Here is a 14855-nt window from a genome sequence, read left to right as displayed (position 1 = left end):
ATTTACATGACAACTTACTTAAAAAAAAAAAAAAACTGTTTTATAATGATACCAAAAAAGTTTTTAACAAAATATTATTTACTATAAATCTACAACATTTACAATATATATATATATATATATATATATATATATATATATATATATATATATATATATATATAAAATTACTTCAATGATATGTTACTAAATTACAATTATAGGACATTTAATTTTGTAGCAGTGGTTGGTACAACTAAAATCTATTTAAAAGATTTTACAAAAATATTACTAATTTAAATAATTTAATTAATTAAAAGGTCACACTAGAATGTTTGACACTTAAAAGTAAATATTAAAATAACCCAACAAATAAACAAAGAAAACATTAAGGGTTTCAAATGAAATATGAAAACGCATTAATGTGTGTGTTTGTTATTTTTTTAAGTGGAGCTGAGATGGAGGAATATTGACAGTGTGCTAATTTAAAGACTCTCCACCAAACATCTTGCTTCTCAAAAGGGAATAAACCTTCCTCAAAGTCCCTTGAGTAGACAGGTTGAAACAGCATTAAAGGTGCTTCTGAAGAGATGCTGTATCTGGTCACTCACCTCACAGAGACGGTTTAGAAGTTTGATGATCACACTCACTGGATTCTCCATCTTCACACTGACTGCTTCCTGTTTGAGGTCAAGGGTCACAACTGTCTGTCATAAAGGAGCAGAGCCTATCAACATAATACAAATTTGGCATCAGCTTCCACCTCTGAGCGAAACATGAAACAGATGACTGTGATACAAAAAGCCTTCAGAGATATAAGTTTAGTTCATAAACGTTGATGTATTGAAAATGAATACTAAAAAAGGAAAAAATTACATTCTGACACTGTGTTCAACTATCTCATCTGGTCGATAAAGCTCTTTCTCTAAACTCTGAACAGTGCTTGAAGGAGACACCAGAAAGTCAACGGGGTCAGTGGTGAGCTAAATAGACATCTCATTAGGCGCACTAATGTATTCTTTTGTGTTGTCCTGCAAATCAAAAAGCCCAAAAATATTTCCAATTATTGGAAATGTGTCAAGCTGACCTGTTGTAATTAACACTTAATCATCATGGCTGGATTCAGAAAAAGCTCCTCATTAGTCAACACCTGTCTCCAGAGATCCAAACCGCTGCTGCTGCTCATGAGAGACACACTTCACATACAGCTTTTTATTCAAATCAGCCTTCATTTGACTAAATCAACTATGCATTACTCATCACACAGCGGGGCTTTTATCATGGTGTCACAATTTTACATTTCCAGAAATTCTCAGAACTTGCACAGAATTTTGTTTTAGTTGATTAGCATTGGATAATATAAAGATTTTTACCAGGACCAGTGAACAACCACCTACTGTAGTAAACATCCTAGCAAACACCAGGGGCCTGTACCGTGAAGCTAGATTAAGCTAGGTTTCAGGTTAGTTTGCACCAATCCTGGGTTTTAGGTACCACTTAAGTGTCTTGGCTTTTAGCGGCATTCATTGCCGTAGTAACTTACACGGCAATAACACGGCTAACCTGCTCCGGGGCAGCTTGTGTTCTGGGTTAGAGATCTCAAACTGAAGGTGGACCAATCAGATGTGAGAAAAGTGACACATGTCTAATACAAAGTCACTCCCCCAGTTTATCTTGCTCCAAATTAAAGGTCACTAATGCTAAGAAGAAAAAAGAAATCTGGCTTTAACGATAAATACTGAGTCATTTTATGATTTATATAAAAGCGTCTGCTAAATGCATAATTTTTTTTTTATATAATTATTGTGATTCATATTATTATTTTAATTATTTATCTTTTACACATAAGCAATTTTAGTTTAACATTTATTATAAATTGTTTATTTTAAATAAATATAAATGTATGCAGATCATGTATAATATGAATAAGCTGTAGTATCAAAAGATTGCACCATTTAAAAAATAACAACTCTGACCTTACATGTTCGAGTCTCTATCACTATTTATTTTCAAATGTACAAACTAAGTTAACAAGTTTCACTTGTCACTGCACTGATAGAGCAATATTGTTTATTTTATTTGTCCTCCTTCATTTTTCATTTGACGTTTAAATTTGTCATATTCTTCAATCTCTTAACCTTAGTTTTGAATCTCGCTGGGTCTCTCGCGAGAAGTAAATCAAACTTGCTTTGTGTTGCAAGGCTTGTGATTGGCTGTTCGCCAGTGATGTCACACATTCATGTGCACGCGCTCCACAAACTCAGAATCAAAGCCTGAATTGACAAAGAAAGTTGAACAGCATCATGGTACCAACAAAGCCGGATTGGAGAGGTTTGGTTTTGTCAACTTAAAACTAATCCTCTAACCCACTGCAACCCCATAACAACATGTGGAAAAAACACTTAGAAACTATATAGAAACCCTAAATAAATAAATAAATAAATAAATAATTATATATATATATATATATATATATATATATATATATATATATATATATATATATATATATATACACACAGATCATAAAACATACATACACTTATACATACATAGACTAAATATAAAGGCATTCTTTTGTCTGTTGTGTTGTCCCACTAGAGGAAGTGCTGTTTATTCGATCCTCTGCTCCTCTCTTTCTCTCGGGCCATGCATAATGCAAGATAGCCTTTCCATTCCACTTCCTCCTGCCATGGCTGTAAAAATAGACCCGTGGAGGTCCACGCCGTTCCTGCTTCGTTATTTTATCATGCATACTCCTGTCCTCCACAATGCAAGCGATCGCATCAGAGCTATACGTCAACTTCACCACAGATGTGTTTTGTAAATGTGTGATGATAAAGTGTCTGGTGAGCTGTGGCTGCAAATTGTCACACGGGAGAATTGATGTCTGTCTGTTTCCATGGCTCACGTTTAGTGGGTATTTTTCAGAGAAACGTTTATCCATGTCAAGATAATTCTCGTGATTGAATAGACATGTAAGCATACGACATCCATTTGGAAGGAATGACAAGGAATATTCAAGATTCAAGGCTTTTACTGTCACCATTATGAAAAGTTTCAGGATCTTTTCTTGGTTCTGGTGCTACAAAGACAAATGTAAAACTCAGCCACAAGCAGGATCTTGAAAATAAAAGGAATTTACAAGTAGCCTAATGAAGAAGATAAACTATAACTATAACCTTAACCCTAAAATCTGTCTAGTTAGTGAAAATGTTATTCTTGGACTAACAAATTGTTTATGCAAGATCATAACTGTCCACAGTACTCTCTTACAAAAACATACTGTGGTGGTCCAATGATATAATGAATGAATTACATTTACTTTTACAAATACTATGATACTATGATAATTCTTTACAGTTTGTAGTCAATATGTTAGATTAAAATATAGCCTTCTTTACCACACAAAAAAACTGTTTTGGGACGACAGATATTTTGCACTCTCTCATTTTGTTATTTTTATTATTATAATTTATTTTAAGTTACACTTTAAATCAAATCTGTCTGGCATTAGGCTATGACACTCTTTGTCTGTAAAAACATAGGATTACCATGATGCATTGGCATTTATATAAAAATTACTATGGTACTACCAGTTTTCATAAACTTGTAACACAGTCGCACTATGGATTTCTTGGAGTAAATACCAAAAGTACATACATTTCCATGAATAGTACTAGAATCCTGTAATATTACAGTAGAGTATTGATATTGCTGCAGTAGCCTACTGCTTTGCAAGACATAAAAAAAAAAAAAAACAGCAATACTTTGGTGCTATAATATTACTAATATATATCATATTAATATTGTATTACTTTATGAATATTATTTCAATATAAATTGTTCATATATATATATATACACACACACACACACACACACACATATATATATATATATATATATATATATATATAGATATATATATACACACACACACACACACACACACACACACACACATATATATATATATATATATATATTGGACTGGCGTTAAACCAGCATGGTAATACCACGATAACTTCTCGTCTTTAGTTGTTAATTGTTAATAGTTGTTAAGATTTAGTTTGACTTTAACCAACAAAGACATTTACAAAAAATACATCCCAGACAACATTTTGATCTGTAGTTTTTTTTTTTTTTTTTTTTTTTTAAGAACCGATTTTCAAAATGTAAACCCTAACCCTAAATATGATTTTGTCGATTATTTAGGCTTGTCATTCCTCCAGCAAGGGGAAGATGCATCATTCTGTTGAGTGAAATCATTCACAGGGAATCTTTTAGAGGCACTTTGAGCTTTTTTACTCCCTCAAGGTCAATAACTCAATATGTCTGTGCGTGTGCATCTGTACGTGCACATTTGTGAGATATTGGAGTGCACGGAATGACAAGTCAAAATTGTCAGTGAATTGTGAATCTGTGCACACACATCTGATGCATCAATACCAGTGAGTGCATTTACCATAATATTTTGAGCCAAAAAAGAGTAACCTTCCTGATTTATTATTATATATCAGATGAATTTCTCACGTCCCATGGGATCCTACACACCAGCTGTTACAGCTCAGGGTCACCCCCACTCACTTTACACACACACACAGAAATAGAGCATGGTCCATGTCACACTAAAAGCACAAGGGTTTATGGGTAGTGTCAGCAAAGCACTACTGAAGAGATAAAACAGCTGAAATAGGTTTCTAAGGGACCCTGGAAATACTGCCTCATTGAACAGAGGCTGAGGGCCCGGCTTTCACACAACCGCCAATCAAGGCCCGTGTGATTGTGCGGAGAGAGGCTTCTAGCACCCGCATCAGCACGCTCTTTCATGCGGCAAAGACTTGATGTGTGCGCTTTACAGCGGAAGGTGCTAATTAGCATCTATTCTCATGCATCTTGCTGACTGCCATACTGTCAGACAGACTGAAATCTGACATTATTGTGCAGTGTATAATAAAGCTGCTTTGAGTTCTCTCTCAGCGAGATTCAGAGGTTAATAAACATTTCAGATTAGATGGACATTTGAAAGTCTCTGATGCTGTTATGGCTGGAGACCCTCGAAGGAAACCATATGGGTGGTCTGCCATCTGCTGTTCACAAACAGACATGCATGCGAGACCTATTATTAATTTAGTATTCATGATGCATTGCTTTGATTCCATATGAATGTTTTAGCATGGTTTCTGTAAATAGTATAGAATTCCGGTTCCTTGTTCGGGATGATGTCACAAGCTCTGTAAAAAGGAAACAAGTTTCAATCATTTATTATAAATATTAAAATGCAGATGCAAGTTTCATATTTTGTGCATTTTATATTTAAATGTCTATTGCTGATTTATTAATAACAAAGCTGTTGAGGCTGATATTTACAGAAAACAATGTCATCGATAACAACCTTAACACAAAAAGAGCCTAGTTTGAATCAGTGATTAATTAAGCTACAGTAAATCACTGTAAAATGTTACGTTTTATTTTCTTTCCCCTTTAGTTTTAAAGTTATTAAAATTATTATTTTAGCATTTTATTGGGTCTTGGGGCTTTTGGAAAGCACATGTGTGCATTAAATGGTCAGAAATATATATATATATATATATATATATATATATATATATATATATATATATATATATATATATATATATATATATATATGTCATGCATTATATGTACTTTATAAGCACTAATAAACAGCAAATATGTTAATAATAGACATGCTAATAAGCAACTAGTTATTAGTGTGAATTGGACCCTATACTAAAGTGTTAACGAAATCATTTAATCAAAACATGAAACTGTAATAAGTTGAATCTGAATATGGAATCAAGACTCTGAGGCATTTTCCGTGAGATAAACAGCTTTATACAATCATCTGTGCTGAAACAAAAACAGAAAAACCCAAATGTGGAGCTCTGAAAGCTGTTATCCAATCAACAGTCGCATGTTTTCAGAGCACGTGAAAGGTGCAACATTGAAGTAGTACAGAAAGCTTTTTTAGTAACATCAGCAGAAAGCCAGAACTTATGTGTGACCTCAGTCTGAAGCTTCTGGGATCTAGAAAGGCAGGGAACATTTAAAGGAACAGTTCACAAAAAAAAAAAAGCTAATTCTGACATCATTTACACAAGATTTTCTTTCTTTCAAGAAACACTGGAGTTTTCTACACTCAAAGTCTCTATTCACTTTCACAGTATTGGAAATAGCAGTCTGGACAATCTGTGAAATAACTTTTATATTCCACAAAAGAAACAAAGAAGGAAAAAAATCCATTTAGGTTTATAAACCTATAACCTCAGTTTTTTTTTTTTAGCTGAACTATTCCATTAAATCTCCAGATAAAGCATACATACATATTTTCAAACACCGACAGAAAGCATAATTGTTTCCCCAATGTAGAATCTTTTTTTATATTGTGTGTAAAACATCATCGTGAAAAAGCTACTCTAAAAAGTCAAATTAAGAGGAACAATTGGGGCATTCAAAAAAGGCTTTTATTATTATCATTATTTGTTTTTTTCATAAATGTTTTCCTTTTTTTAATGAATCAAACATGGACAAAGAGGGTTGGGACAGTCTATGGCTGCCCTAAACCTTTGGTACATTCAGCACAAATATCAGCACACCACTGCAAAAAGCCTTAATACAAAGACGAAGATCTATCTGGTTTGTCTTAGCGATCTAACCGGCCATAATCGAACTGACAAAGATGATATGCTCGTGTTTGTCTTCCTTGCTATTCCAAAATTTGATGGACCTCTTAAAGCCCCATGGCAGTTTCAGCTCCACCTCTGATATTAATTCCTTACACAAAATTCAGATTACAAAACATTCAAGAACTAGAGTACAATCCATTGTCCCGCAGCCACGGCAGTGGTTCGTAAAAGGCTTGAGTTGAGTTCACGCAAATGGAAAAGTCTGGAATGTATCGATACGGTTTTGTGGGCTTGATATTCCAGAATCAAATCATACAAGAAAACACGATTGGACTCGAGAGAAGAGAGTGGATAAATGAAAGGAGATTCAAGAAAGCTGCGTCTGCAACATTAATGTCCCACTAAAGCGATATGGAAATAATAATTAAGTCAACATGTAATGGTAACGCAAGCTATTTTACTCCATTTAAATCAGAAAACCTTATTATATCACAATGAAGCGTATATGTAACACAAACAGTGTTCGTTTTAATTTCATGCTGACTTTGAGTGTTTCTGTAGCTTCGTTCTGTGGATATGTGACCACTCGATTTGTTCAAATGTCATCAGAAATAAAATCGTGTAATCCGAGGACAACAGAAAAGGCCAAGGTTGGACTATGAAGTCACAAAAATCATCTTCTATTGTTGATTTCTTTTTTTGATCACATTCGTGACATGCCCTTATGAAAACGTCGCGCGTGAGAGTATATAAATAACCAAATTCATTCAACATGACAGCTACTTGGACAGCATACGGTGTCAAAACAAACATATGAGAAAGACTAATGTAGAAATATGACAAAAAGAAGAGACAACATCTAGATTTTTTTTTCAGTTCAGTATAGAGGGCAGCTCTGTCATGTGTGATAGTGTTTGAGACGAACACAGTATATGTTCATTCACGCTGCATTTTGATGCTCTGTAGAAAAGTCTTTTTTACAGATAAAAAGAGAGTCCTTTGGGTTTGTTATATTCCTCATTTGAATGAGCATTTGGCTGGTCATGTCCTCCTCGATTCATCCCGAGCCGATCAATGTTTGCGTCGGAGAAACAGTCAGTCCAGTCCAGCTCACTGATGGGTTTTTTCTGTGTCTTTCTTTGCGAGGAAGTATTTTTAAGTGATATGGTGTACCAAATATACGTCTAAGTGCTTCTGGTGTCTGTTTTAGATGCTTACTTCCTTTGCTCTTCCTGACGGGTCTTGGAAACTAAGTATATTTGATCGGCTCAAAGTGCGAAAATCAACCTTCACTCCAAACCGAAAGTGCTGGTTTCCTCCACTGCCGTCAGCATCTTCTCATACAGCATGGAGAACGAGGGGTACGGGGGGAGGTCCAGACGATTGAAGCACGTGTGAGCTCTACAACCACAAATAAAGACAGGAAACTTCATTTTCAGATCATAGCAATTTCTCAACTATTTTTGAGTGACTGTATTATGAACTGCCGCTTGATTGTGCCATCTTGTGGATCACATGAGCAATGACAACTGTGGGAAAAAACCTCATGAACTGGATATTTTGAGGTATTTTTGTTTGTAGAATTCAAGTTTTTTATTTTACTGGATTTTTGTAATCCATCTGTTTTTGTTCTTAAAATTAGTGCCAACAAAGTATGAAAATATGAAACCAATTTAGAAATACATAATATACATAAACAAAAACATTATAAATATATGCATATGAAGTATTTTTTTTAAAGTTTGCTCTATTTAATTTGTATTTTTTAAAGAAATAAAAATAAATAACAATGCATTAAAATGTCATTAAAATACATTATATATATATATATATATATATATATATATATATATATATATATATATATATATATATATATATATATATATATATATATATATATAAAATTATTTAATATTAATTATTATAATTTATTATTAATTAATATGATTATTATTTAAAGTAAATACTTTTCTTTTCAGCTTTCTATTCATCAGATATTACTGAAAATAAAAATGATCACAGTGTCCACAAAAATATTAAGCAGTTCAACAACGATAATAATAATAATAATAATAATAATAATAATAATAATAATAATATTTCTTGATCATTAAATCAGCATCGAAGAATCATTTCTGAAGGATCATGTGACACCGAAGACTGGAGTAATACTGCTCGAAATTCAGCTTTGCATCGAATAAATAAATTACATTTTAAAATATATCAAAATAGAAAATAGTTATAAATATCTAACATATAAATAGACTATGTTAGATCAAATAAATGCAGCCTTGGTGAGCAGAAGATACTTTTTTCAAAAACATGATTTTAGTAGTGGTGGGCATCTAACAAAGAAATGCATTACAATGATGATTTAAAATAAATGTAGAGCTTAAACATAAATGAATTCTGACAGACATGGAGTAGTTATGATTTCATGGCATGTGGCATTTAAAACTGTGACATTCCAAACTTTTAGAAACAGGATCTTGAGTTGAGTTGGGATTACCTGGGCAGAGAGGAGATTTTCCCCCATTTCTCCACACAGAAGCGGCGCGGCCCGTTGCTGCCCCTGAGAGAGGCGAAGCCCTCGTACGGGATACTGGACGTCCCTGTCACAAACTGAGACAACAGAGTCATGTCACACCCAGGTCACATAAAAAATAAAAAAAGAGCTTGTGTTTCTCTTTCATCACTCACTTGCAGCAATCGGAGTCTCTGCTCGTTGTTGAATCTCTCCACTGCCGCCCAGAACCAGCGAATCACGATGTGGTTATCATGATAACCTGGAGGGAAAACCAATAAACTTGTCCTAATAAACTCGAGATGTGACCTGTATGGCTAGGAGATGCTATAAAAGCCCTCGGTCTATCTGGAGGATAATATTTCAGTCATAACTCCGATATCTTGATTCCGTGTTTTACCCACAGTTTTGGACACTAGCATGATGGTGGTAATATCATTCGGTCGCGGTTACCTCCTCTATACTCGGTATTGTTCCTCCAGTCTCCCAGATCGATCTCCGCTGTCCCAGCGATCACCAGTTCCAGCTCCCGCGCATCAAACACCGACACCAGCCGTGCATCTACAACCTGCGGGCAGTTCACAACCGTAACACATCTGCTTCCAGCTCAGGGCCAGCGCTATGAGATATCATGGGATGCCTGTATTCCTGTTGGGCAAGGCTATAGAAAATGACGCACCTGAAGATTGAAACATTAAACCTACCCTGCTGTATTCATTAATTCATCTTCTTTTCTCGTTTCATTCAAGGTAACACTAAATCATTTCAGATTTTTAAAAATGCATTTGATTCCTCGCTGGCAAACATGATCTTTTGTGATTTTTATATTGTGATCCTGTTCCTTTTGTAGGTTTTCATGATGGAAGAGGCATTATAATCATGTAATGATCAGGCGTACTGAAAGAAAGAAATTTGACTGAAAAGCTAACGTAATTTGATTAACAACACTGACATTTAGAATTTGACCCTTTGGGTTTTTAATATTGAATTCAAGTATGTGGAAAGTATGTGCTTATGACTATAACCTTCAGGATTAAGAATATTTTGTAGATGCTTTCAAGATTTTATGCAGATGTAACACTACTTAAGAGTTTAAAAAATGTAATATTATTCAATTATATTAATTAACAATATATAATACAGTCAACTCTTGATATATGTGAATTTTTTCTCCAGTAAGATGATTTAAATGTTTTTGAAGGACATCTTTTACGCTTAAAGTTGCATTTATTTGATAAAAATTATAGTAAAAACATTAATATGGAAAAATGTTATTAAGTTTAAATTATCTGACTGAATGAATTCAAAATGTAATATATTCCTGTGATCCGCAGCTGAATTTTCAGCATCATTCCTCCAGTCTCCAGTGTCACATGATCTTCAGAAATCATTCTAATCTGCTGCTCAGGAAACATTTCTGATTATTATCAGTGTTGAAAACAGTTTTGCTGCTAAATAATTTTGTGGAAACAGCGATGCAGTTTTCATTCTTTGATGAGTAGAAAGCTCAAATGAACAGCGTTTATGTGTTTTTGCCACATTATGTCACTTTTGATCAATTCAATGCATTCTTGCCGAATAAAAGTAATAATTTATTTTAAAAAATTAAATAAAATGTTCCTGACCCCAAAATTTAAATGACAGTCAAGACATCTTGCTCTACTAAAGCAAGCGAAAGCACTTGAAAATGCACAACGACCCAAATCTATCAAACAGAAATTCAATAAAAAACCATTCTGGAATATCTCATGGCAGCTCGACATGGCAGAAGTTGCATGTTTTAATGTGACTGAAAGCTGCTGTATTTGAGTACCTCATAAAAGCCTCGCACCAGGCTCTCGGTCTGTTGGACCACCCCGCGCTCTATACGCCACTTCACCATGCGCTCGATGTACTCCTTCTTATTCCTCTCTGACACGGGGATATTAGCACCGCCAGGCTTCAGCTCGCGCTCTGTGATCTAACACACACACACACACACTTCTCTGAGACAATGGCGAGAGCTTGTGCAAGCTTACACAAACAGTCACACACTGACCTGTCCGAAAACCTCCTCGTTGACGGTGAAGGTCAGGTCCAGCATGTCTTCTATGTCATTGTCCTTCATCCACTGAAGACTCTGATGAAACTCCTCATCAAGATACTCCAGATCGCTCAGATCACACGGACTACACACACACACACACACACACACACACACACATCAACAAAAACATATGAACTAGAAATAATGGCTCTGCTCTAGATAATCAAACAGAATGCGTAGTCTAGTTCCAGGATTTCTTGACGAAACCTCAGATTTATGTTAGTATTGGTTAAATAGTTTTAGTTTAAATATTTGTGATATTACAATGGAGATTCGATATAAAGGTAATAAAAACTTAAGCACAGATTACATTTTAGGATTAAGAGAGAGAGAGAGAGAAAATAAATGATTCTAAAAATTACTTAAATGTTCCACTGAAAAAAAAAAAAACCATTAGGGTGAGTAAATAAAATTATTCTTTGTTTTATTTTTTTTATTTTTTGTGTTCTTTATGTGTGTTCCTGTCTCTTGTTTTTCTTGACTGAAGCAGGTATCAAATAGTAAAATCATCTGATAACAATGACATTTAAAGGGAGGGGGTGAAATGCTATTTCATGCATACTGAGTTTTTTACACTGTTAAAGAGTTGGATTCCCATGCTAAACATGGACAAAGTTTCAAAAATTAAGTTGTACGTTTGAAGGAGTATTTTTGTTCCAAAAAAAACTCTTCCGGTTTGTCACAAGTTTCGGAAAGTTTTTTTCGAGTATGGCTCTGTGTGACGTTAGATGGAGCGGAATTTCCTTATATGGGTCCTGAGGACACTTCTCCCGGAAGAGCGCGCGCTCCCGTATAGCACACCACTGATAGCACAACAGACTTCACTGATCAAAGCAAGAGCGTCGCGAAAAGTCACAAAAGAAGTGTGTTTTTGGTTGCCAGGGCAAGACATCCCTGCACAGATTACCAAAAGAGAAACAGCATTAAGGGACCAGTGGATGGAGTTTATTTTTACAGAGCATCAACGGAGTTGTGCAAGTGTTTTTGTTTGTTCCCTGCATTTCGGATTGCACATCATTTATTTCTTAAGGATAATGCAGTCCCAACGGAAAAGGGTCACGGTCGTGTGTTGGAACCGCAGGCGGTGAGTAAAACTGCTTCAAATATCTCTGTGTTGTTAACTTAGCTCTCAGCGCGTAAGCACATCAAGTAAACAACATGCGATGTTGTCATCAAACTGCACTTTCCACATGTACAGCTTAAAAAAAAAAAAAAAAAGACAACATAAAGTGGAACTTAGTCATTTTCCAAAACCGCTAAGCAAATATATACAGTTTCAGTACATACCACATAGCATACCGCCTTTGCTGATGCTGCTCTTGTTAAATTTCAGCCTCTGGATCTGTGTCACAGCTTCCACATGCTCTCAACTCAAAAGCCTACTGGCGCTCGTGATTCTTTAGCTCCGCCCACACGTCACGCCTCTAGGCGCTCGTGTTTTTCCGGGAAAAATCGGTACAGACTATCTTTCTCTTATAAATATAATAAAAATAAAGACTTTTTTGAGTTATGAAGGATGCAGTACTACTCTATAGGTACTCAAGATTAACAGGATATTGAGTGAAAACGAGCATTTCACCCCCCCTTTAAAAACTGACCCTTCAAAGATCATAATTATGTAATTAAGCCTTTAAAAATCATCATATTACGATATTAAGCATTTATGCACTTACTACATTTTATATTATATTAGTATAAAAGTTAAGGTAACACTTGATAACTATTAACTACGACATTTCTCTCAATAAATTCTTAATTTGCTGCTCATTAATAGTTAGTAAGGGAGTTGTTAGGTTTAGTTATAGGGTAAGATAAGGGATGTAGAATAAGGTCAAGTAGAATAAGGCATTAATATGTTCTTAATTAGCACTAATACATGGCTAATAATCTAGTAATATGCATGCTAATAAGCAGCTAATAGGTGTTTCCTATTCTAAAGTGTTACCAAAGTTAAAAGTAGTTATACTTTTTAACACTTAAACAGAACGCTTGATATTAAAGCGTATTGTCATAGTCATGTCATAATGACATAATCAATATCTACAGGGTTGGAATATATAAACTTAACAAAAAAAAAAAAAAAAGGAAATCAGTGCTATTAATATATTTAGTTTAATGTTTTATCTTCAAATACTAACAAGATCACATTTAAATAACATTCAAATAATGTCCCTGCTTAACTTAAAACTCAATATATATATATATATATATATATATATATATATATTCCAGCTAGAATAAGAATGCAACAACAACTACTTTTAGAATTTTAATAACAGTCTATTTATTATGAAATAAAGATTCAGAAATGTTTAACTCACATTCGCAGTAACCCTTTGTAGAAGGGTCGTGTGAAGAAGGCATCCAGCAGGTACTGATGGATGAGAGCGAGACCCAGAATACGACCACTAAACCGAAACCTGACATGACAGAACATGTTTAAAACTTTGAGGTACATTTCTGTTAGTTCAGTCTGGCACAGACTGATCGAAGGACCATCGAAATCCTTCTTTTAATCTTGGATGGTCATCGATCAAATCAAAGCAAGCTTCGAAACGAAAGCGGATGTGCACTCACCACTCATGGTGGTTGTCGACGAAGGCAGACATGGGGCTGATCTGGACGGTGTAGGTGTCATTGGCTGAATACTCAAACAGGCCGTAGTATGGGTTAAAAAGCTCCCGTGACACCAGAAAGAAAAACTCTCGGGACGGGCCACTGTAGTCCAGTCTGAACGGGAGACAAATTAAACCAATGTGTTCCCAATCAAAAAAATGGAAACATTTTCATAAATAACCATCATTAAAATGGTAATAATAGCAATAATAATCATTGTTATTATTATTACACAATAACATGCTTTAGATATAAGGGTATGACGATTTATTTTTAATTAAGTATATTTTGATATTGGTTGTCTGGTTATGTCTTAAAACTGTGGAAACGCTGACCCCTCTTCTCCAACAAAGCTGACGTAGAGTTTACTCCTCTGTAGATCTTTGCGAGAGTAGCACATGATCTGATTGAAGGCGTCCTCCAGGAGATGATCCCTGCGGATTATCAACCTAAAACACGCACAAGTCAGCATGAGTGTGAAAAGGTGTTACAAATGAAGACCTCAGGGTACGCTACACATGCTTACTTGACTTTGCCCGGACCCTGTCCGTAGCCTTTAGTCTCCAGTTTGCGATAGAAATTCCGAAGTTTGGCTTCAAAGTCCCGTTTGTACGGTGCAGGGGCCCGTGCGTTGGCTCGCTGTGTACCTGAGAGGGGACAGATCATGGATATTATACAGTACGGCTAAAAAAAAAGAGACTCAAAATCAGCATCTTGTTATCAAAACGTAAATACACGTGTAGAAAATGTATAGACTATGCAGAAGAAATCAATTTTATTTGTCAAATCTGATGACAAATTAGATGTCTTTTATATATCAGATATTTCTCCCAGAGCTAGACTATTTAATTTAAACACAAAATAAATTCACCATCAAATATTGCAACACTATACAAGAACAACCTCTGGACAATGAAAACATCCACTGAGAAAATAAATAAATTAATAAAATGTAAATATATAAATACTACTACTACTACTAATAATAATGATA

General features: G+C 34.7%; 1 protein-coding gene across 4 annotated transcripts in view; it reads right to left on the bottom strand.

The window, feature by feature from the left end:
- Positions 1 to 5818: 5818 nt before the first annotated feature.
- Positions 5819 to 14855, bottom strand: part of hecw2b (HECT, C2 and WW domain containing E3 ubiquitin protein ligase 2b) — a 52388-nt gene continuing 43351 nt past the window's right edge. For all 4 annotated transcript variants that reach the window (XM_026204805.1, XM_026204807.1, XM_026204806.1 and 1 more), the window contains 10 exons: positions 14388 to 14508; positions 14197 to 14310; positions 13823 to 13975; positions 13567 to 13665; positions 11198 to 11327; positions 10973 to 11119; positions 9613 to 9727; positions 9336 to 9421; positions 9145 to 9257; positions 5819 to 8033 (listed from right to left, as the gene is read on the bottom strand). In XM_026204805.1, coding sequence (XP_026060590.1) covers positions 7922 to 8033; positions 9145 to 9257; positions 9336 to 9421; positions 9613 to 9727; positions 10973 to 11119; positions 11198 to 11327; positions 13567 to 13665; positions 13823 to 13975; positions 14197 to 14310; positions 14388 to 14508 — 1190 coding nt within the window. In that variant the 3' untranslated portion in view covers positions 5819 to 7921. The remainder of the gene's footprint in view (positions 8034 to 9144; positions 9258 to 9335; positions 9422 to 9612; positions 9728 to 10972; positions 11120 to 11197; positions 11328 to 13566; positions 13666 to 13822; positions 13976 to 14196; positions 14311 to 14387; positions 14509 to 14855) is intronic.

The sequence above is a fragment of the Carassius auratus genome, chromosome 26 (genome assembly GCF_003368295.1).
Source record: "Carassius auratus strain Wakin chromosome 26, ASM336829v1, whole genome shotgun sequence".
Classification (NCBI taxonomy): Eukaryota; Metazoa; Chordata; class Actinopteri; order Cypriniformes; family Cyprinidae; genus Carassius; species Carassius auratus.
Note: the sequence above shows the minus strand (reverse complement) of the source record. Positions and strands in the feature narration are given on the sequence as shown.